Here is a 23,300-nt window from a genome sequence, read left to right as displayed (position 1 = left end):
TCCCTATGAGAGCCTGGGAACAGGCTCTCCTGGGGGCCAGCAGGATGTGCTGAAAGCAACACCTCCCTCTACCCACTCAAGATTTTCTAGGGTGTGAGGTGTTCAGAAAGAGATCTTGGGCTATGATTAATTCTAATTATTGTTTATTGACAGGCTGCCTCGTGCCAATTGTATGACATCTCAGTATGGACAGCCCTGTTATGGAGAATGAAGGTCAGAGGACACTCAAAGCCCTCTTTTTATAGGGGGTGGGAACTGTCCCTGAGGTTCTCTGTGCAACTAGCACTCTACCACTTTGAGCCACAGCACCAATTCTGGTTTTTTGGTGGCTAATTAGGAGTCTCACGGATTTTCCTGCCTGGACTGGCTTTGAATTGTGATCCTCAGATCTCAGCCTGTTGAGTAGCTAGGATTACAGGCCTGAGCCACTAGCACCTAGCAACTCGGAACCCTCTTGAAGACCACATCATCGCCAGATCCCTAGGGCACTGGGCAGAAGGGCCTGAGAGAGGTAACCAGAGCCACTCAAGAACAGACAAGGCCCGATCCTGTACAGCACAGGAAACAGAGACCTTCCCTGGATTCCTGTTTACCTTTGGCATTTTCCTCTCCCTAGACAAGTTTACCTCTTGTCCTCGGCTGAGATGCCAGTATCAATCATGTGGTCAGTGGCTGGATGCTGGCACACCTGTGAGAGAGAACCACCTTCCACCCCAGCCTGAGGGGCTGATTAAGCTGCTTGTGCCTGGGATTGATGCAGCCACAGATAACAGCCCAAAGGTCAAGGCCACCCACCACTACAGGTCACAGATACCTTAGCCACCCTCCTGGAGAGCTTGCCTAAACTGCCATCACCACCCCCAACACTCATGACCAAGTGTCCAGGCAAGGAATGAGTGGGTGTCTGGACCAGGACACAGGCGGGCTCGAGCTCAGCCCAGGGGAAACTGGGGCTCCTCCTTGGGGAAGTCGGTCCTGGCCACGCCCCCACCAGCCCCACATCTCCTCGGGCCCAGAAGAAGCTTCCCCACGCCTTCACAGAGCCCACGGAGGCCCAGAGGCCCAGCCCCGCCCCCGGCACGGCCCGAACCAGAGCCCCGCCCCACTCCGCCCACGGCCCCACCCCCTACGGGGACGTCACAAAAAAAGGCCCACAAAGCCAAGGCGAGCCGGTGGGAACACGCAGCCTTAGCTCTGCCCGCCTCCCCGCTCACAGGCGACGGCAGAGCTCGTGCAGGCGGAGGTGGCGGCAGCCTCCGGGGAGCCGGAAGCGCGAGGCGCCTGCGCGGCGCGGCGGGGCGGGGAGGAGACTCCGCTTCCCGGCGTGCCCCGCGGGCGGGCGCGCAGGCGCGATCCGGACCCGGTGGTGGCGCGCGGGCGCATTCGAAGGCTAGGTGGTGGCGCGCAGGCGCAGTCAGGACCCGGCGGCGGCGGCGCGCAGGCGTATTCGGGGTGGGTTGCGGGGGCCGGACCGAGGAGAGCGCCGGGCGGGCGGCGGCAGCGCCAGAGCGAGTGGAGCCACCGGGGGCCCCGAGCGGCGGCGGTGGCGGTGGCGGCGGTGGCGGTGGCGGCGGCGTAGAGGAAGAAGGCGGCGGCTCTCCCGCAGCCAGCGAGCAGCCCGGCCCGTCACGCGAACTCGCGGCGGCTCCGCGGCCCGGTGCGACGCCAGCCCCGGGCCCGTCCACCGCCGCCATGGCCCGGCCGCTGGTGCCCAGCTCGCAGAAAGCGCTGCTTCTGGAACTCAAGGGGTTGCAGGAGGAGCCGGTGGAGGGCTTCCGAGTGACGCTGGTGGATGAGGGAGACCTGTACAACTGGGAGGTGGCCATCTTCGGGCCCCCCAACACCTACTACGAGGGCGGCTATTTCAAGGTGAGCTGGGCCGCACCGGCGGCGGCTCAGTTTCCCCTTTGTGTCGTGGTCACCTTCCCCCTCTGCCTGAGTCCTCTGCGGCCTCTCCAGGGGTCCCTGATGGCAGCCCCAGGTTCCCCCATCTGTCTCTGGTTGAGAGGGGGCGGGACCCTCCCGCCCTCCCGGTTGAGTTCACGCTTGGGGAAAGCGCTGCCCCTGGCAGCCCCTACCCACCTCCCCCCAGCCCCACCCCGCTCTAGCGAGCTCTGCTCTTGGGGAGAGTGGCCCCATGAGAGAGGAGGAGCAGTCGGGGTGACTGGCTCCGCCACTTGCTCGGGTTCCAGCAGGCCCCAGATGGGGCCTTGGCAGCCGGGCCTGCTTGGAAAGTAGCCACCCTTGCCCATAGCAGCTGGCCAAGCCTCTGGACCTCACCCTGGCTTTATGTAACCTGTTTCCTGGGATCGCCACGCCCACCCCAACTCCAGGACCCTGCCAAAGTCCTGGACCCTTGAGTGCTTACTGCAGAAGCTCAGGGCTCCCGTGTCACTTTTGGCCAGCCTTTCTCAGGTTCCACTTAGTACAGACCGCTTCCTGGGTCGCCTTTCTTTGCAGTTTCCTCTGCCCTCTGGTGGTTTAAAGCCAACTGCTTGCCAGATTGTTGGAAGCAGGAAGCCTAGGGCGGTTCCTGGACTTGGCTGTGTTTTTGTCTGGTGTGACCAAAGAACAAGACCCCAAATTGGGGGAAATTTTCTTAACTCACCATCTCAGCCCAGCGGATGTCTTGGACTCCTCCTCCTGTCAGGATCTCAAGACCTTGCTCTACTACCAGAACAACAAAATAAGGACCTAATCCCTTGGAGGTAGAGGTAGATGGGATCAGGAAGTCACTGCTCTTGACTTCCTGGAAGCTAGGACTCAGTACCCTGGTTGGGACCCAGGCAGATAGATACCTGTCTATCTACTTTGCACTTGGAACAGCCGTTTTGTTTTCTGTGCTGGTTACTGGGGGGGTTGAACTCGGGGCCTGAGTACTATCCCTTAGCTTTTTTTTTTTTTCTACCACTTGAGCCAGTTTTGTTTCCAGCTTTTTGGTGGTTAATTGGAGATAAACGTCTCACAGACTTTTTCCTTTCTGTGCTGACTTCGAACCATGATCTTCGGATCTCTGCCTCCAGAATAGTTAGGATTACAAGTGTGAGCCACCCTATGCCCAGCTGGGACAGATATTTTAAACCACCTGCTCAGTAGCAGGGAGAGCAGCATGTCCTCCACTGAGGTGCATTCCTCCTTTAGTAGAGGTTTTAGTTACAAGGTAGAAAGATGAGAAAACTGGACAACCTTGCCTCCCTACTCTGGGACAGAGTCTGGGCTGAGAAACTTCTGACACTTCCTCCAGTTCCTTTTGTGTGTTTTTGGGAGTAAGTGGCTGTAAGGAAGAGGGATCTGCTCATAGCATGGCTAGGTGCATTATACCTTGAGGCCAGACTAGAACTCCAGACAAAGCCTCAATCTGGCTGCTGCCCGACTGCAAAGGATTGTAGGTAGAGCCTCTAGGGTGGCATTAGGGAGATAATCCGTCTTTCTAGAAGCAGCTGCTGTGAGGCCCTTTTGGGTACAGATCACATCATAAGGTAGCATGGCACCCTCCTGTCTTCAGTGTTGGGTACAAGGGACCCTCTTGCCCAGGGAGTGTGGGTGCCTGAGCCACCACTGTTTCCCAAGTACTTCCTGCAGTGCTTCCCCTTACCCAGCCTCACCTGCTTCTCTGTTATGAGCAATAGCAGGCCTGTGAGGCAGAGGACAGGTCCCTGTCAGTGCCCAATACTAAGAAGGGCAGAGAAAGCTTTCCCAGGCTCACTAGCTTTGTGTGACCTCTGAACCTCAGCTTGCTCAGCCATAAAAGGCAACTCTCAACTGGGTGTTGATGGCTCATACTTGTAATACTAACTACTTAGGAGGCTGAGATCTGAGGGTGATGGTTTGAAGTACCACAAAAGTCAGGTGTGGAGCTGTGTCTCCAACAGTACAGTGCTAGCCTTCAGCACAAGAGCTTGAGGACAGCGCCCAGGCCCTGAGTTCAAGTTCTAGGAACAGCAAAACGAAACAAAGACAAAGACAAAAACAAAAGTCCTCTGGGTCTTTTTTTGTTATTGTTGCTATTTTTTTTTTTGTGTGTGTGATAGTATTGGGTACTGGGGAATGAACTGCTGCTGGTCTTTTGGTCTTGCTTGGCTTTTCCATGATGGTTAGAACTCTACCCTTGAGCTCCATTCTGTCATTTTGCTGGTTAATTGGAGATAGTCGATAGTCTCACACTTCTTCCCAGACTGGCTTTGAACCACAATCCTCAGCTCTCAGCCTTTTATGTAGTTAGGATTACAGGTGTGAGGCCACTGGTGCCCAGCTGGTTTTTATGTCTTTGAGATGTTTAAAATAAGAAATCCAATCAGGCATTGGTGGCTAATGCCCATCAGATGGCACCTGCTTGTCATTCCAGCTACCCAGTAAGCATAAAACAGGTGGATTATGGTCTAGACTCAAAAAAGGGGGGGGGGGGGAATAGCTCAGTGGTAGAGGGCCTGTCTACCAAATTTGAGGACCTGAGAGATCAAACCTCAGTACTGCCAACAACAACAAAAGAACAGGTATAGTTTGACTTGGTCCAGACAGGGCAGTGCCCCTGCTTGCTCCCAGGAATCCAGGCTTAGGAGCCAAGCTCTAAGCTTGGGGGTATCCTGAAGAAGTTTGGGAGAACCCCTGGGTAGGTTCTCAAGCCCAAGTTCTTGGCTCACTATGGCTACAGAGTTCTTCCTCTTGGGCCTTACTCTCTGTGAGAGCCCTCACCCCCCCCTTGCCCTCACTGCCCAGAGATGGCAAGATCTGGCATCTGCCCTTTCTCTGAAAACATCTTAGAACCCTGGCAAGCAGCAGCTTCCTTGTTTACCTGCTGGGAAGCAGTGGGTGGTGCCAAGCTCGGCCTCAGGCTGAGCAGCTGACGCCCCGCAGGTGACTCACATCCGCCCCCTGTGGCCACCCTTGGTCTGGACAGCTGAGGAGAAGGGCTGACCTGGGCAGCGTCCCTGCTGGCTCGTACCCCCCTTGGTCAGTCAGCTCTCAGCTAGGTGGGCACTGGCTGAGTTTGAACACAGAGCCTGTGGACAGGCTCTGCCCTAAGGGAATTCCCTCAGAGGAGTCTGCAGTACTCTCCTTGCTGGCCAGTGCCTGAGGCCTGGGCTGCCTGGGGCCTGAAAGTACACTGGTGGCAGGCACCACCCCACCCTGTGGCAGGGCCAGGCCTGGCCCTGCCACCTAGACTTGGTGGAGGCAGTGATCAGCTCTAGTGATTTCCATGCAGCCTTTCAGACCCTTGATTGCAGACCTGGTAGCTGCCTTGTCCCAGATGGAGAGGCCCTTATTCTTACAGGCATCCACCCAAACACTCCAGAGCCCAATGCTGGGCCTCTGTCACCCTGTCTGTGAAGTGTGGGGCTCTATAGGAGGACAAACGAGCCCGCTTAATACCACACACAGGCTCGTCTGAAGTTTCCTATTGACTACCCATACTCTCCACCTGCCTTCCGGTTCCTGACCAAGATGTGGCACCCGAACATCTATGAGGTGAGCCCCACTCTCATCTCACATGCTTCCCCACATTCCTCCTCGCCAGTGCCTGCCTGCCTGCCGGCTTTGCCCTCCTCCAGACACGTGCCTGAACCACATGCTTCCCAGCACGCCTGCTTTACACATGCCTTGCCACCCCCCTGCACTTCCCCCCTCCCTTGCACACCTCCCCACAGCCTTCCACCCTTGTTAAGCCCTGGGGTCAACAGCCCCAGAGCTGGGTCTGACCTGTGCACCCTCCTCCTCACAGACAGGGGACGTGTGTATCTCCATCCTCCACCCCCCAGTCGACGACCCCCAGAGTGGGGAGCTGCCCTCCGAGAGGTGGAACCCCACACAGAATGTCAGGTGAGGCTGGGCTCTCGCGTGAGCGTATGTGTCACCTGTGTGCCTGCTGCCAGTCATGCTTCCTGGACCCCTGGCTGGCCCCACATGTAGAATGAGCTTTCTTCCTCCCCCAAGTTGGGGGCTGGGCTCCCCACACAACCTGCCCCTGAGCCCATGCCAGCTGGACCCAAGGAGACCACCGCAGCTCCTCCCTGCTGCCCTGCAGCATACCCGAGGTGTGAGGCATCCAGATGGGTCCTCCTGCTAGGTTGGGGCACCAAGCAATGGCCTGGGTGTCTGAGGTCCCTGTGCCTCTGCCAGCTCTCCCTGTGGCCCTGCCCTCTGACCCACTGCTCCTCCAGGACCATCCTCTTGAGTGTGATCTCGCTGCTTAACGAGCCCAACACCTTCTCGCCGGCCAATGTGGATGCTTCGGTGATGTACAGGAAGTGGAAAGAGAGCAAAGGGAAGGACCGGGAGTACACGGACATCATCCGGTGAGCGCGTGCTTCTGGGGCTCCCGGAGTAGGGCTGCCTGCTCCCGCAGTCCCCAGCCCTGCGCTGCTGGTGGGATAGGAGGACCTGCCAGCTGGCCCTTAGGAAGACCCATCTCCCCCCAGGTCAGGAGGGGGTCCTGGGGTCCTCACCCCCACCATTCAGGTGGCCACTCAGTGTTTACCATGTTACCACAGCTTCTTTCACAACTACAAACCCTGACTCATGTGGTCTTCCCTCTGTCCACCTCAGGATGGTGGCCTGTGTCGTGATCGCTCTGATGTCATACTCGCTCCGTGGTGGCCTGTGTCATGCTTGCTTCATGTCCGTGGGTCCATGCCAGACACTGCACATTCTTCCCCTTCTCGGTCTTGTCACTCAACTTTGTCTTCACATGTGACCTCGGTCACACACTAGGCAGTGATTTCATAATTTGCTGCCTAATGATCACTAGTTGCAACTTTGAAACTTGGAATGATTTTCTGAAGAGGAATGACTGATGGCAGGTGTGTGCTTGAGCCACCTTCCTGCGGTGGAAGCAGCACATCGTCTGGGACTCTGCAGACCCTCTTGTCCTTGTCACACTGCCACATTGCTTCCAGTTTCCCTGCCAGTGGCACCTACAATTAGGACCCAGGAGCCTTTTACGAAGTAGGGTGTGTGGGATTGCACCCTGCCCTCCTTGTTCTGCCTTGTTGCCATTTCTAGCTACTCTGTCTCCATCATCCATCACTGCATTTCAGTGGGGTTTACCGTTTTCCATATGGGTTTTGATATGTGGTGCTAGGCTTGGAATCAGGGCCTGGCACATCCTAGGTAAGATCTCACCACTGAGCATACATACCCCAGTGCTGCTGGCTTGGTTTTCTTGTTGTTGTTTGTTTATCTGTTGTTGTTTCATGAAATTAACTTCTCGCCAGTTTTGTCCCAGATACTTTTTTCAGTTTAACATTTACCTTTTAAACATTACCTCACACCTGGTATTCCATTCCTTGTTGTACCCAAGAGGAAGAGAGGCTCTTCTTCACCAGCACTGACCCGAAAATGTGCATAGGGGCTTTGTTCCCACGCTGGCAGCAGTCCAAGTGTAGTCGGCAAGGGAAGTGTGTGCAAACGCCTGGCCCAGGCCCAGCCATGTGACCCACTGCCGTGGGAAGTCAGGCCAAGCATGTCAGCAGATGGGATGAGGGTGCTAAGTGAGGTCACTTGTGTGCGGGTCAGAGCTCCTCACGTAGCACAGGCATGCATGGCACACATTCTGGGAGTGGTACTGCTGCATGAGAAAGCAGGTCCAGCACGTACAAAGAGAGGTGAGGAAACTCACTCCTAATCCCCATGCCTATCAATCAGGACTTGGGAATCTTCCCAGCTTCTCAAAATGTATACATGGTGCTAGCCTAACATTTGTGAGGCCCCGGGTTCAGTTACTAGCACCACAAAGGAAAAATGTATGTGTACATTCTTATCAAAAATGGCTACCTGCTTTGTAAGCAATTTTGTTGTTGTTCCTAGTTTTGAGGCATGAACTTAGGCCCTGGGCACTTCCCCTTGATTTTTTTGCTCAGAAAAAAAGCACTCTACCACTTGAGCCATACCTCCAATCCACCATTTTCCTGGTTGATTAGTATTTGTCTGCTTGGGCTGGCTTCAAACCACAGATCTCAGCCTCCTGAGTAGCTAGGGTTACAGGCTAAGCTGCCAGCACCTGATGTAAGCAGAGTATTTTTCAGCTTGAAATTCCATACGTGGACACCTGTGTTCCACATGCCCTTGCCCACACACGTGGTCCCAGACCCCACCCGTGTGCGCATGCTTCAGCTCCCGCCTTCCCACCAGGAGGCATCGTGACTTGGCACCTGGTATTTTAGGCAGCCGTCCCTGGCTTGGTGGTCACTGCTGGCAGTCAAGGCTGTGGGTGTGGGGGCTTCGGCATGGCTGTAGAGATGCCGCCTACACTGGTCACCCTGAGTGCCCCACCTGCACTCACCACCACCATACCTGCTCTTAAGTGCAGGTGCCCAGAGGCCATTGACCCACATGGCTGGCCCTTGGCCCAGTTCTTTCCGGCTTGCATCTCCTTGCAGTGCCCCCCCCCACGCCCACCCCCCCCCCACCCACGCAGAAATAAACAGCTATTTTTACCTTAGAGCTCCCTGGGAGCTACTCACATGTCCCCACATGGCTGGCTGCAGCCTGCAAGCCTCTGCCCGGCTCAGGCCAGGAGATGGCACCAGCAGAGCCATGACTGGGTTTCCTTCAGACTGCCAAGTGTACATAGGGTGTGCTGGGGCGTGCTTCTGTCCTGCCACCACCTTGTGTAGGGCTACAGGAGGGAACCCTGTCCCCCGGAGGCGTGGGGTCTGCCCTGAGGTGTCCTCAAGCACGGGTCCCCACTATCTTCTCTGTGGGTCCCTCAGCTCCTCCCATGTGCTGTCGCATGGGCTCACGGGTGGGGCCGCCCCTGCTCACAGGCCCCAAATTGCATCTCCACCCTCCCAGCCTTGCTTTTGGCTTTGGTGGTTCTGAGGCAGGATCTCCCTGGGTCGCAGCCTCTGTCCTCGTGCAGTGTGTCCTGCTTTGTGGGTAGAGTGGCATTGGGCCAAGCCCCTGGCTGCCGTCACTCCCGTCTGCTTTGTTTCCCACCAAGTCTGGACAGGGCTGGTGCCTTGGCTTTCAGATCTCCACGGCAGGCGGCCGTGGCCCGCTGCCCAGTAGCCTGCCATGCCAGTGGCTCCGGGCCTGAGCTTGAAGAGCCAGCTCCCATTGTGCCTGTCCTTAGACCCAGCCGCCGCTCCTTCCTGCACAGGGAAGAATGGGCTGTGCCGCCTGTCCCTGTCTTAGTGCGCTCGTGGCTGCGCAGCCACTGCCTGCCTGGAGCCCTCACCTGCCCTGTCCCCGCAGGAAGCAGGTCCTGGGGACCAAGGTGGATGCAGAGCGCGACGGGGTGAAGGTGCCCACCACGCTGGCTGAGTACTGCGTGAAGACCAAGGCGCCGGCCCCCGATGAGGGCTCCGACCTGTTCTACGACGACTACTATGAGGACGGCGAGGTGGAGGAGGAGGCCGACAGCTGCTTCGGGGACGATGAGGACGACTCCAGCAACGAGGAGTCCTGACGCCGCGGCCCCCGCCCAAATAAACTTACAAAATTTTACCTCACTAGGACGGACCCGTGTGGCTCTCAGACCACAGACTACCTCACGGGGGCGTGGGGGCGCGTCCCCTTCCCCGGGTGGTGGCCATTAGGTTTTCTCCTCCCTCCCGTGTCTGTTCCTGGGTTTTCCTCGGCGTCTGAGAAGAGCAGTGCCCGCCGCCCTCACACGGGCACCCAGGCCAAGGACGGGGCGGGCGGGCCCAGCCTGGATCCAGAGAGACTGCCCAGCCCAGGAGTGGACAGATCACCCGTGGCCACCTTCTCTGCTTTGGTTTGTTTGAAATTAAATAAAACTGCTTTATGAGGAGGCAGACAACCTCTCCTTGGGGTGGAGAGGTGGTCACCACCCTGCTGACCCACCCAAGGCCTCTGTGGCAGGCTCATGCAGGGCCTGGGGTTCCTGACCAAGGAGGTCCCGGTGAAGTCGGCACGGAAGCCAGGTCCCCAACCCTGCCTCCCACGTGGGATCCAGGGCCAATGAGTTTGGGGTGTCAGCAAGCTCCTGGTGGCTTCCAACCTCTAGCCATGGCCGAAGGAAGTGGCTCGCTTTGCCTTTTAATCAGCTGAGTCCCACATCGTCAGGCCTGAAGAGGGTGTTGGGGTTCCGAGGGCTGGGAAGGATCCTTGGAGAGGTGGCCACCGGCTGCCTGCATCCTCCATCCCTCAGCCTGCCTCCACCCTGGCTGCTGGCAGGAAGCTCTAGGCCTCTTTTTTTCAAGCATCTACTATTAGTACAAAGGAGTTTTGTGAACAATGTATACATGTGTTTATTGTACTTGCATCAGATTCATCCCTGTTCCTCCCCACCCCTGCGTCCCTCAGGCCATCTGGACCTGAGAAGTGGAGAACATGCTCAGGACAGACAGGGCTTCCCACCAAGAACTGAGCTCAGCCTCCGCTTCCTTGACCCTGGAGGCCTCAGGTGGCCCACGGCCAGGGCTATGAGCATGGCTTGACCAATCACTGTGGCTAAGAACTCTGGGATGCATTGGCTGGAGCCTGGTTGAGCCCTGCCCAGAGTGGGGGACACAACAAACCCTAGGCCCCTGACCACACAAGGCCACAGGGGTGGTCATGCAGTTTGGTCACTGCACTTTTGTGAGGGTGTCTTTAGGTTGTAGGTTGGTTTTGTTTTGTTCCTGTGTCAGTCGTCGGGCTTGAACTCAGACCTGGGCACTGTCCCTGAACTTTTGTGCTCAAGGTTGGCTGTCTACTCTTTGAGCGACAGCTCCACTTCTGGCTTCTTGGTAGTTAACTGGAGATAAGAGTCTCATAGCCTTTCCTGCCTGGATTGGCTTTTTTTTTTTTTTTTTGCCAGTCCTGGGCGGTGAACTCAGGGCCTGAGCACTGTCCCTGGCTTCCTTTTTGCTCAAGGCTAGCACTCTGCCACTTGAGCCACAGTGCATTTCTGGCCATTTTCTGTATATGTGGTGCTGAGGAATCGAACCCAGGGCCTCATGTATACGAGGCAAGCACTCTTGCCACTAGGCCATATTCCCAGCCCCCTGCCTGGATTGGCTTTGAACCCCTATCTTCAGATATCAGCCTCCTGAGTAGCTAGGAAGACAGGTGTGAGTCTTTGGTTCCTGGCTTGTCTTTTTGAGGGTCTGGAGAAGGGTCACTGTGTAGCCCAAGGGCAGCCGTAAAAATCCTAATTCTGCTTCTCCCAAGTGCTGGGATTACAGTTGTGCACCATCACACCTGGCTAATGTCAGCTTTTCTTCTTTTTCTTCTTTTTTTTTTTTTATGTTTAGCTGGTCTTGGGGCTTGAACTCAGGGCTTGGGCACTGTCCCTGAGCCTCTTTGTGCTCAAAACTAGCATTCTACCACTTGAGCCACAGTGCCACTTCTGACTTGAGTAGTTTATTGGAGATAAGTCTCAGGGGACTTTTCTGCCTGGGCTTCAAATGGTGATAATCAGATCTCAGCCTCCTAAGTTGCTAGGATTACAGGCATGAGCCAATGGCACCTGGATAATGTCAGCTTTTCTTACATGGAGAAGGCTGGCAGCACAGACAGCCCAGGCCACAGTGTGCCTGAACCTGTGGCCCTGCCAGACTGAACCACTCACAGCAGGCTGAGGCAGTCCAGAAGTGGAATGCTGGTACCAGGGGAGGGAGGTTACCTATTAGTGAGACAGCTTCCATTTGGGATATTAAAAAAAAGTAAACTTAGGGCTGGGAATATGGCCTAGTGGCAAGAGTGCTTGCCTCGTTTACATGAAGCCTGGGTTTGATTCCTCAGCACCACATATATAGAAAATGGCCAGAAGTGGTACAGTGGCTCAAGTAGCAGAGTGCTATCCTTGAGCAAAAAGAAGCCAGGGACAGTGCTCAGACCCTGAGTTCAAGGCCCAGGACTGGCCAAAAAAAAAAAGTAAGCATACATTAGTTGTACAAGGAAGACTTCTTTGTTACATTACCACTAGTTAACCTCACCCCCTCCATTACTCCCTTGCCCACTTTGCCCCTTTATAAAAGTTTCCATTGGTTTCCCTTTTTTGTTTTTTGTTTTTGTTCATATACATGCAGAATATTCATCCTGGGAAGATCAGAAAGCTCTGGAAATGGATGGTGGAGGTGGCTGCACAACCTTGTGAAAAAGCTAAGCCTTTGAGCTTTATTTATAAACATAATTTAAGAAGGGGCTGGAAGTATGGCTTAGTGGTAGAGTGCTTGCCTAGCATGCATGAAGCCCTGGGTTTAAGTCCTTTGTACCACATACATAGAAAAAGCCAGAAGCGGTCCTGTGGTTCAAGTGGTAGAGTGCTAGCTTTGAGCAAAAGAAGCTCAGGGATAGTGCCCAGTCCCTGAATTCAAGCCCCAGGACTGGCAAATATAAAGGGAGGGGGCTGGGAACGTGGCTTTGCAGTAGAGTGCTTGCCTAGCATGCATGAAACCCTGGGTTCCATTCCTTAGTACCACATAAACAGAAAAGGCTGGCAGTGGTGCTGTGGTTCAAGTGGAGTGCTGGCCTTGAGAAAAAAAAAAAAAGAAAGAAAAGGTAAGAAGTTAAATGTATCTTCTCACAAGAATAAAGCTGAAATGGTGTGAGCCTGGTCCCAGCATGTAAGAAGCTGAGGCAGGAAGATTTGAGTTCCTGCCAAATCAGGGTTCTTACAATGTGACCTGTCTCAAGAGACAAGAAAGGACCAGGCAGAGTGGCTCACGCCTGTAATTCCACCCATTCAGAGGCAGAGATCTAGATGATTGTGGTTTGAGGCAACACTTGGGGGGGTAAAGTAGGCAAAAGCAAGAGCCCTTACCGAAAAGCAGTAAAGGAAAATAGGGCTAGGGGAGTGGCTCAAGAGGAAAAAATAGCAAAGCATAAAAAGAAAAACAAGTGTTAAAGAACCTAGCAAATGTGAGGTCCTGAGGTCAAATCCCAGAACTGCTACAAAAACAAGAACCAGGGGCTGGGGATATGGCCTAGTGGCAAGAGCACTTGCCTCTTATACATGAAGCCCTGGGTTTGATTCCCCAGCACCACATACACAGAAAATGGCCAGAAGTGGCGCTGTGACTCAAGTGGCAGAGTGCTAGCCTTGAGCAAAAAGAAGCCAGGGACAGTGCTCAGGCCCTGAGTCCAAGGCCCAGGACTGGCCAAAAACAAAAAAACAAGAACCAGTGGGGTGCTGCTGGTGTGGTTCTGCAGCACAATTGTCCAGCACAGGCCAGGCCCTGGGCTCCAATCCCTGTACCAACCTCCCCCATCCCAAGAAAAACCAAGTCATAGCCAGTGCCAGTGGCTCACGCCTATAATCCTAGCTACTCAGGAGGCTGAGACCTGAGGATTGTGGTTCAAAGCCAGTGTGGGTAGGAAAGTCCATGAGAGTCATATCTCCAATTAACCACCAGAAAACAAAGTGGTGCTGTGGCTCAAGTGGCAGAGCGCTAGCCTTGAGCAAAAGAGCTCAGGGATAGTGCCAAGACCCTGAGTTTGAACCCCAGGACCAACACACACACAAAACTTCAAAGTCATACTAAATACCACATAGTACACACAAGATGGAGAGCTTGAAGACTATCAGATAAAAAGCATTTAGGTAATGGTGGGAGTGTGACCCTTTGTGGTTGGTGGGGGTTTTGTCTCCAATGTGTTGAGCTGCTTGTGGGTAAAGTGAGCCAGCTGTAGGTGGAGCTGTTGCTTGGGGTACAGGGTGGGGTGTGAGTGTCACCTGTACCCACAGGAAGAGGACAGAGATGAGGAGACCACTGGGGGAGGGGACACAAATCCTTCAGCAAGATGGAGGCCCGCTGGTTCCCACTGCTGCTGCTGCTGCTGCTTGCCTTTGGGGCACTGTGGGCAGGTGAGGGGGAGCTGGGAGCACAGGTGTTGGAGGGGATGATCAGTGAGTGGGAAAGCTGTGGATGTGGGAATCCTAGGTGTGAGAGAAGAAATGGGAACTAAGCCAGGCACCAGTGGCTCATGCCTCTGATCCTAACTACTCAGGAGCCTGGGATCTGAGGCTCACTATTTGATGTCAGCAGAGGCTGAAAAGTTCATTCCATCTCTCTCCAGTTAACCACCACAAAGCCTTCTGGCTTTCTAAGAGGATGTACAAGAAGCCACGTGGATGCTGTTGTTTCTGGAAGGGTCTCAAGAACAGGAGGTGATGACAGAGGGGAGTCTTACTCTTCCAAGTTAGAATTGTTCACTTTTTGATTGGTTTGCTTCTCGAGCTGGGGCCTGGCTCTGCAGCCCAGGCTGGCCTTGACCTGCAGATCCTTCTGTCGTTCAGCCTGGTGATAGGATAGTACTACTAGGCCTGACTCCAACTTCGTGCTTTTAATTTTTTTGTGTGTCATCCATACAAAATATGGCAGTGGGGTGTTTTTTTGTTGCTGCTGTTCTTGTTTGGATAGGATTTTATATCAGTAATGAGGCTTGAGTTCAGGGCCTTAATGTTCTTGCTCAGCTTGCTTAGGTTACTCAAAGCTGGCATTCTAGCACTTGAGCCATACCTGTCCAATCTGGCACCTTGCTGGTTATTTTGGAGATAAGAGTCTCAGGAAATTTTCTACACAAGCTGACTGAACCTAGGTGCTCAGATCTCAGCTAAGATGACAGGCGTGAGCCACAGGGCTCGGGGAATGTTTTTGACGTGTGGAGAGGAACACATGGGCTTTAAGAGATGTGTCCCAAGGCTGGGGGTTGTTTGGGACTCAAAGTGGTAGAGCCCTTGCCTAGCAAATGTGAGGACCCAGGTTCAAGTCCCAGTATTGCCTAAAAGAAAAAAAAAATACTAGATGGCAATGGCATCCAGATCATCCGCTGCCATGTACAAGAAATGCAAACTTCATTTCCGGGGTGATGATTTGGGGCTTACAGAAAGCATAGAGAACTACCCAGTGAGCACCCTGTGGCTCAGCTGAGGACGTTCTAGCATAGTGGCATGTGTGTGTGCGTGCCAGTACTGGAGCTTGAACTCAGCGCTGTCACTGAGCTTTTTCCAACTCAAGACTATACCATTCTACCACTTCAGCCACAGCTCTACTTCTAGCTTTATTGTTGTTGGTTAATTGGAGGTAAGAATCTCACGGACTTTCCTACCCAGGTCAGCTTTGAACCATGATCCTCAGATCTCAGCCTCCTGAGTAGCCAGAATTACAGGTGTGAACCATCAGCATGGGGTGAACCCAAACATTCTCTTGCTCAACCTCTGTGTGATTCTTGTATCGCTTAGGTTTTGTTGGCTATCCCAACGATCCTTCCCTTTCTCCCTATTTCTCTCTCTCTCTCTCTTTCTAAATTTCTTGATTTTTTTCCCCCAGTACTGGGGTTTGAACTCAGGGCCTGGGCACTGACCCTGAACTTCTTTTGCTCAAGGCTAGCACTCTACTACAGCTACAGTGACACTTCGGGCTTTTTCTGTTTATACGGTACTCATGAATGGAATCCAGGGCTTCATGCATGCTAAGCAAGCACTCTATCACTAAGCCACATGCCCAGCCCTTCTTTTGTCTGGCATGGGGCTTAAACTCAGGGATAGAGGATAGCACTCTACTACTTTGAGCCCCAAGGCTACTTCTGGTTTTCTAGTGTTTAATTGAAAGTAAGAGTCTTACAGATTTTCCTTCCCCAGATGGTTTTGAATGTCAAACCTCAGAGCTAGGATTACAGGTGTGAGCCACCAGTGGCAGCCAGCTATTTATTTTTGATAGTGCCATAATGAGGTTAGAACTCAGGGTCTTGTGCTTGCTAGATAAGTATTCACTAAGTCACACTCTACACCCTTTTTTGGCTTTAGTTATCTTCAGGTAGGATTTCATAGTTTTTGCCCAGATTGCCCTAAACTTTGTATTTTTTTAAATTTTTTTGGCCAGTCCTGGGCCTTGGACTCAGGGCCTGAGCACTATCCCTGGCTTCCTTTTGCTCAAGGCTAGCACTCTGCCACTTGAGCCACAGAGCCACTTCTGGCTGTTTTCTATATATGTGGTGTTGGGGAATTGAACCCAGGGCTTCATGTATAAGAGGCAAGCACTCTTGCCACTAGGCCATATTCCCAGCCCCTCAGATTGCCCTAAACTTTGAACCTCCTACCTTCAGCCTCCCTCATAACTGGGATTATAGCAATGAACTTAGTTGAGGTGAAGTCTCACTGAATTTTTCTTAGGCTGCCCTTGTACTACCATACTCCAGATATCTCTCTCTCAAATAGCTGGGATTAAAGGCATGAGTCACTGTGTCAGGCCTCAATGATCCTTTATAGGGAGAGAAGCTACAGGGCTCAAGGCTCTAGCTATCACACCTTCTGTCTTCCCCCCAGGAGATGAAAATGAGGGCCTCTCCCAGCATGAGGCCCCTTTGCCAACTCCTCTGAGGGTTTTAGTCTGTTTCTGCAGCAGGAGGCTGTGTCCTTACTGCCCAGGTATCAGGGATTGTCAGATTTTCCTCCTTAGTGACAGAAAGATTGACCACTAGGTCTTTCTGTGGCTGGTCACCAGTGGCTCATGCCTGTAATCCTCACTACTCATCAGGCTACAATCTGCAGATCCCAGTTCAAAGTCAGCCCAGGCAGGAAAGTCTGTGAGACTCATCTCCAGTTTACCTCCAAAAAGCCACAGGTGGCACAGTTCAAGTGGTAGAATGCTAGCTTTGCATGAAAAAGTTGGGGACAGCGCCTAGGCCCTGAATTTAGGCTCCAGAACTGGTGCGCGCGCATGCACACGCACACGCGCACACACACACACACCGTTTTTCCTTTGCCTTAAGGGGAGACTTTGGCTCCCAGGATCCTCTTGTGTGCCTTGGCTCTCCCCCCACCTGTGGTCAGGGCTAACCCCTCTACTGTATTCATCTCCCAGTGCACAGACACTGTTGGAGCAGGGGATTCCAAGGCACAGGAATAAAGAAGATTGTCAAGGCTGGGCACTGGCTCACGCCTGCAATCCTAGCCACTCAGGAGGCTGAGATCTGAGGATTTCAATTCAAAGCCATCTTGGCCAGAAAAATCCATGAGGCTTTTCTATTTTATGTCTAAGACCAGAACTTAAATGTGGTACTTGATACTTTTGCTCTTTGGTTACCACTCTACCAAGTGAGCCACCCCTCTGACACCCCCACCCCATGAGGCTTTTTTTTTTTTTTTGTGGTAGGGCTTGAATTCAGGACCTGGACGCTGTCCCTGAGCTCTTCTGCTCAAGGCTAGTGTTCTCCCACCTTGAGCCACAGCTCCACCTCTGATTTCTGGTGGATAATTGGAGATAAGAGTTTCACAGCTTTTCCTTCCTGAGCTGGCTTTGAACTGTGCTCCTCAGATTTCAACCTCCTGAGTAGCTAGGATTACAGGCATGAGCTACCAACACCCAGCCCATGAGATTCTTACTTCCAATTAACCATCAGTATGTCCCTGAAGTAGAGCTGTGGCATGAATTCAGGCCCCAGGATCTGCACCAAAAAATAAAAAATTGCAAGGATTTTCCAGAGGGAAGGCAGAGCAGGTGGAGCTAGATGCCACTTAGACCCTTAGAACCTTAGGCTAGACCAGAACTGGCACTAGCTGCTTGCAAGTTTGAGGAGGAGGGACCTGAGTGGTGAGCAATACAGAATTCTGACCACAGAACAAGATGGAGTGGCTGGGAATATGGCCTAGTGGCAAGAGTGCTTGCCTCGTATACATGAAGCCCTGGGTTCGATTCCTCAGCACCACATATATAGAAAATGGCCAGAAGTGGCACTGTGGCTCAAGTGGCAGAGTGCTAGCCTTGGGCAAAAAGAAGCCAGGGACAGTGCTCAGGCCCTGAGTCCAAGGCCCAGGACTGGCAAAAAAAAAAAAAAAAGAATGAGATGGACTCTTGAACGAGGGACTGAATATAAGGCAGGCTGGGATCCCCCATTTATCATCCATCTGCCCATTATCCAGCCATCTGTCCATCTGTGAGCTATGTACTTGTCCATCATCCATCCACTCAGCTACATATCCATCCACCCATCCCTCTATACATCAACCATCCACATACCCACCTACACATCCAGCCATTCGCCCAGCCATCTAACCATGCCTCTCTCCCATCCATCCACATCTTCCCATCCACTTGTCCTGCAGTAGCACATGCAAGGGTCCTGCAATGGGAAGGAGGGAGCACTGGGAGGATACAAAGACTACAGGCAAGGAGGTGAGTGCATGCCCTGTAGGGGTGGTGTCATGAGGAGGCTAGATGTGTGTGTTTGCACACATGCACATGTGTACCTCAGTGCTAGAGCTTGAATGAGTTTAAGCTTCAAGCTCTCACTTAGCTTTTTCACTCAAGCCTGATGTTCCACCACTTGAGCCTGGGTCTTTTTTCCCTCTCTCTGCTAGTCCTGGGCTTTAACTCTGTGCCTGGTGCTGTCCCTGAGCTCTTTGGCTCAAGGCTAGCGCTCTCCCACTTGAGCCACAGCTCCACTTCCAGCTTGTTGTAGTTAATTGGCAATAAGAGTCTCACAGGCTTCTCTGCTCAGGCTGGCCTCGAGCAGATCTCAGCCTCCTGAGTAGCTAGAGTTACAAGTGTGAGCCACCAGCGTCCCAACTGAGCGTGGGTATTTTAAAACATGATAAGAAATCAGGAAGATTTTTCAGCTGATTCTCATGATCAATTTTTATCAATTTTCTAAATGATTGTTTTAAAATAATTTTAGCCAGGCCAGGTGCTGGCGGCTAACACATATCTCAGGAAGGTGTGATATGATCTTGGTTCAAAACTACCCAGGGTAAGAAAACTCCCTGAGACTTTTATCTCCAATTAACCTCCAAAAGGCCAGAGGTGGCACTGTGGCTCAAGTTGTAGAGTGCTTCCCTTGAGCAAAAAAAGCTCAGGGGCAGTGCACATGCCTGGGTTCAAGCCCCATGACGCATGCACGCGCACACCACACACACACACACACACACACACACACACACACACACAAATTAAGTCTAAAATTGTGATAGGTTAGGGAGAAATAATTCACAGGCTATCTAATTCACACATTCAGTTTACAAGTCTTAGTTTTAGTACCTTCCTAATTCTAGAGCATTCTATGACATACACCCTCCAAAAAAATATACCTACCCCATGAGACTGTATCTCAACAAAACAAACCAGGCATGGTGGCACTTGCCTGCTACCCGGGAGGCATAGGTAAAATGATCATGGTCAGAGGCAAGAGGAACACATGCTGAAGCTAGAGGATCTGGGTCAGAGGCTGGCCGGGGACCTACAGCAGGAGACTCCACCCAAAAGAGAGTGAATACACCAGGGCCTGAAGGCACAACCTAAGCAATCTCAAGGCTGTGAGTTCAAACCCTAGTGCTGCAAAACAAAAAAGCCCTATCTCTTCCCCCTGGAACCTGCAAACCAACTTCCCATCTCTGGATTCATCTGTTCCAGATGTTTCCTGCCAAGGAAGCCCCACATGGTGGGGCTCTCTGCGTCTGCTGATCTCACTGAGCACCCAGCCCTCAAAGTCCCTTTACATTACAGCATCAGTTTCAGCCTTGCTCTTGTTCAGGGCTGTGTGATGTTCCAGCATGGACAGAGTGAGCTATGTGCTCCTCATATACAGAGGGACACCTCTGTCCCCTTCAGAGGTTACTGTGATGTATGACTGTGCACGAGGATGTCTCTTGGGCACAATCTCAGGGCCGGAATCTCAGGATGTTTGCCATTTGAGGCCCTCCCACTACCTATGACTGACTGACTGTTTGTTTATATTGCCCAAATCACAGTTTAAAATCAGGGTCTCCTGCTTGTTTAACTGGCACTTATTTGAGCTACATCACCAACACAGCTTTTTGCTGGTTAATTGGAGATGAGTGGGTTACTCAGCTTCTACCTGGCCGATCTTGAACTGAGATCCTCTGACTCTCTCCTCCTGAATAGCTAAGATTATAAGTGAGATCCACGGGTGTGAGATTATGATGGATATAATTGTGTGTGTGAGTGTGTGTGTATATATGTGTGTGTGCCTATACTAAGGCATAAACTCAAGGCTTCAGAGCTCTTCCTTTTTTGCTCAAGGCTGGTGTTGTACTCCTTGAGCCACACCTCCACTTCTGACTTTTTGTGGTGGTTAGTTGGAGACAAGAGTCTCTTGGACTTTCCTGCCCATGTTGGCTTTAAACCTGGATCCTGGGGCTGGGATGTGGCTTAATGGTAGAGTGCTGACCTAGCATGCATGAAGCTCTGGGTTCCATTCCTCCTTACACATAAACAGAAAAAAACAGGAAGTGGTGCTGTGGCTCTAGTGTTAGAGTGCGAGCCTTGAGCAAAAGAAGCTCCAAGGACAGGGCCCAGGCTCTGAGTTTTTAAAAGCCCCAGGACTGGCAAACAAAACAAAACAAAAACCTGGATCCTCAGATCTCAGCCTCCTAAGTAGCTAGCATTACAGGCATATGCCACTGGCACCTAGCTATGAATAGCATGATTACTGCTCTACCACTTGAGCCACACCTCCAATTCTGGCTTTTTGGTGGTTAATTGGATATAAGAGTCTCACAGACTTCCTGTTTGGGCTGGCTTTGGTCCGTGATCCTCAGATCTCAGCCCTCTGAGTAGCTAGGATGACAGGCGGGAGCCACCAGCACCTGGCATGATTGACATTTTAAACCTCACCAATGGCTGCTGTGCAGGGAGTGGGACTTAGAATGGGGAGCAGGTCAAAGATGGAAGCTCTAGGGAGTACTGGGGGCTTGCTTAGGATGGCAGCCCTGTGGGGTTCAGGGCCTCTGAGTGGAGTGGGCTCATGAGCCCTAACCTGATCTACCTGTTCCTCCTCCCCAGCTGGCAGCTCACTGGAAACCAACATCATCGGAGGTCATGAAGTCACCCCCCACTCCCGTCCCTACATGGCTTCACTGCAGAAAGCCGGCACACACCTGTGCGGGGGGGTCCTCATACACCCCAAGTGGGTGCTGACGGCAGCCCACTGTGTGACAGCACCGTGAGTACCCCTCCTCTGTGTCCCCAGGTGCTCCATCCTCACGGGGCCATTGATGCTGGGGGACTTGGTTCCTACCTCCACAGGGATGACTGAGGCTGGGGGTGCAGAGGGGCTCCACATGCCACGGGAAGACCGAGGGCTGGAAACAGTCTCTGACATCATCAAGGAGCAAATGAAAAGAAGTAGGTGCTGTGGCTCATGCCTGTAATCGTAGCTACTCTTGAGAGTGAGCTGTCAGAATTGTGGTTTGAAACCAGCCTGAGCAGAAAAGCCTGTGAGACGCTTATCTCCAATTAACCAGCCTAGTGATAAAGTGCCAGCTTTGAGTAAAAAAAAAAAAAGGAAAAGCGCCCAGGCCAAGTTTTCAAGCCCCGGAACCAACAAAAAATTTAAAAAAGGAAAACACATGGACTTTCCTGCCCAGGCTGGCTTTGAACCGTGATCCTTAGATCTCAGCCTCCTGAGTAGCTAGCTAGGATTCCAGGCATGAGCCCCAGGCGCTGGCCCGGGGGCTGCCCCCTTGATGCTGCCCCCTTGATGGATTCACAGGGTGCGGCTGCTGAGGCTGGTTCTGGGCCTTCACGACCTGCACAACCACCAGGACCCCGGCCTCACCTTCCACATCCAGGCAGCCGTCAAGCACCCAGCCTTCAGCCCGAGCCTGGCGAATGACCTCGTGCTGCTGAAGGTGTGTGGACAGAGGGGGCTGGGAGCTTGCCCCAGGGCAACCCCCGCCGGCCCCTCACCCCCTCACTGCCTTCCTGTTGCCACAGCTGGATGGGAAGGTGAAACCCAGCAGGACCATCCAGCCTCTGCCAGTGGTCAGAAGGCGCCGTGCCATCCCAGCAGGCACGAAGTGCAGTGTGGCCGGCTGGGGAGTGACGGACTCCACAGAGCACCTAGCTCTCAGATTGCAGGAGCTGGATCTCCGAGTGCTGCACATCAAGATGTGCAACAACAGCCGCTTCTGGGACGGAGTCATCACCCCCAACATGATCTGCCTGGCTGCGGACACCCAGGGCCAGGCCCCCTGCAAGGTGACAAGCGGTGGGCACGTGGGGGTGGGGAGCAGCCCAGGCCCTGACGCCCATTCCTTGGAGAGTCCAAGAGGGCAAGACTAGCAACAATACATGAAAACACAGAGACAGAGTGGAAGCTCTGGGGCTCTGGGTCTCACGCTTGGAATCCTAGCTATTCAGGAGGCTGAAGTCTGAGGATTGCAGTTTGAAGCCAGTACAGGCAGAAAAGTCTGGAAGGCTCTTTATCTTTAATCACCAAAAAGCCAGAGGTGGAGCTATGGCTCACGTTGGAGCATATCACCACCCTTGAATGAAAAAGCCAAGTGAGAATGAAGGGCCTTGAGTTCAAGTCTCAGTGCTGGCACAAAAAACAAAAACAAAAAATTCTGTGTGGTACAGGAGGTGGTTAAACAAGCTACCTAGGGTCTCACCTTCAGGAAAACAGCAAAACTCCAATATGAACTCTGGCACCATAGACTAGACAAAGACCCTGGGGTAGGAAGGAGCAGAGAGTACACATAGATTGCACCAGAAGGAAGGGAAAGGGAACAGACTCGGCAGTTTCCTTGGACACAGAGGCTGATCTGGATTCTATCCATTCCTGCAGGGTGACTCAGGTGGGCCCGTGGTATGTGGCCAAGGCCAGGTGGATGGAATTCTCTCCTTCAGCTCCAAGACCTGCACCAATGTCTTCAGGCCTCCCGTGGCCACTGCTGTGTCCCCCTATGTGCCCTGGATCAGGAAAATCATCCGCTGCTAGTCACCCCAGCCTCCAGCCTGACACTCAGGGTGGTGGGGACCCCCTCCTTCTCTACTCAGATTGCAGGAGGGCCAGGCATGGAGGGCGAGCCTAGGTGTGTCTTGGAGGGCCAATAAATGGTGACCAAAGAATATCTGAGCCTGGAACTAACTGACAACCCTGGGCTCGTCTCAGTAACATGGATGACAAGGTCCCTTCCGGGGCACTGGGGCAGCCCGGCTGTGTGGGTGCCAGCAGCAGGGAGGGAGAGGGCACTAACTGGCACGGGGAGCTGCTAGGTGGGCAGGGGACATCACTGTCCTCAGCTACTGGGCCAGTTGAGGACACTGGCACTCGGAGGGAAAAGAAACAGAATATCTCTGAACCTTCTGTTTTTTATTTTTATTCTTGTTTTGTTTTAATGCATGTACCCATCCTGGGGCTTGAATTCAGGACCTGGGCGCTGCCCCTAAGCTCTTTTGCTCAAGGTTAGCACTCTACCACCTTGGGCCACAGTGCCACTTCCGGTTTCCTGGTGGTTCACTGGAGATAAGAGTCTCCAGGGCTTTCCTTCCCCAGGCTGGCTTTGAACCAGGATCCTCAGATCTCGGTTTCTCCTGAGTAGCTAGGATGACAGGCGTGTCCTGCATCAGTCCAGTGCTTTCAAGTACAATTCACAGAGTGGAGCAACCACC

At 53.1% G+C, this 23,300-nt stretch overlaps 2 protein-coding genes across 4 annotated transcripts; both read left to right on the top strand.

Annotated features, from left to right (window-relative positions):
- Positions 1–1,473: 1,473 nt before the first annotated feature.
- On the top strand, positions 1,474–9,792 carry Cdc34 (cell division cycle 34, ubiqiutin conjugating enzyme). Its single transcript, XM_048341851.1, has 5 exons — positions 1,474–1,869; positions 5,380–5,466; positions 5,720–5,817; positions 6,159–6,293; positions 9,193–9,792. The coding sequence occupies exons 1-5, from the start codon at positions 1,693–1,695 to the stop codon at positions 9,404–9,406; spliced, it is 711 nt and encodes a 236-aa protein (XP_048197808.1). The 5' UTR covers positions 1,474–1,692; the 3' UTR covers positions 9,407–9,792.
- Positions 9,793–13,385: 3,593 nt separating this feature from the next.
- Gzmm (granzyme M) lies at positions 13,386–22,750 on the top strand. Of its 3 annotated transcripts, XM_048341850.1 has the most exons (6): positions 13,695–13,753; positions 13,966–14,056; positions 20,688–20,847; positions 21,397–21,535; positions 21,621–21,884; positions 22,474–22,750. In XM_048341850.1, exons 3-6 carry the CDS (start codon positions 20,753–20,755, stop codon positions 22,624–22,626), a joined length of 651 nt encoding a protein of 216 aa, XP_048197807.1. In that variant the 5' UTR covers positions 13,695–13,753; positions 13,966–14,056; positions 20,688–20,752; the 3' UTR covers positions 22,627–22,750. The 3 variants fall into 3 exon arrangements, with proteins under 3 accessions (XP_048197804.1, XP_048197807.1, XP_048197805.1); XM_048341847.1 differs by lacking the exon at positions 13,966–14,056 and having other exon boundaries at positions 13,386–13,753; XM_048341848.1 differs by lacking the exon at positions 13,695–13,753 and having other exon boundaries at positions 13,814–14,056.
- The last annotated feature ends 550 nt before the right edge of the window (positions 22,751–23,300 follow it).

Source organism: Perognathus longimembris, chromosome 3 (assembly GCF_023159225.1).
Source record: "Perognathus longimembris pacificus isolate PPM17 chromosome 3, ASM2315922v1, whole genome shotgun sequence".
NCBI lineage: Eukaryota > Metazoa > Chordata > Mammalia > Rodentia > Heteromyidae > Perognathus > Perognathus longimembris.
This window is presented reverse-complemented; position numbering and strand designations above follow the sequence as displayed.

What these genes read in the sequence shown, in the direction of transcription:
- Cdc34 (XM_048341851.1), top strand. Translation starts at nt 1,693, where the DNA reads ATGGCCCGGCCGCTGGTGCCCAGCTCGCAGAAAGCGCTGCTTCTGGAA. An exon ending in ACGAGGGCGGCTATTTCAAG is followed by an intron (nt 1,870 to 5,379) that starts GTGAGCTGGGCC and finishes TACCACACACAG; the next exon opens with GCTCGTCTGAAGTTTCCTAT. An exon ending in GAGTACACGGACATCATCCG is followed by an intron (nt 6,294 to 9,192) that starts GTGAGCGCGTGC and finishes CTGTCCCCGCAG; the next exon opens with GAAGCAGGTCCTGGGGACCA.
- Gzmm (XM_048341847.1), top strand. Translation starts at nt 13,690, where the DNA reads ATGGAGGCCCGCTGGTTCCCACTGCTGCTGCTGCTGCTGCTTGCCTTT. An exon ending in CTTTGGGGCACTGTGGGCAG is followed by an intron (nt 13,754 to 20,687) that starts GTGAGGGGGAGC and finishes CCTCCTCCCCAG; the next exon opens with CTGGCAGCTCACTGGAAACC. An exon ending in AGGGCCAGGCCCCCTGCAAG is followed by an intron (nt 21,885 to 22,473) that starts GTGACAAGCGGT and finishes CCATTCCTGCAG; the next exon opens with GGTGACTCAGGTGGGCCCGT.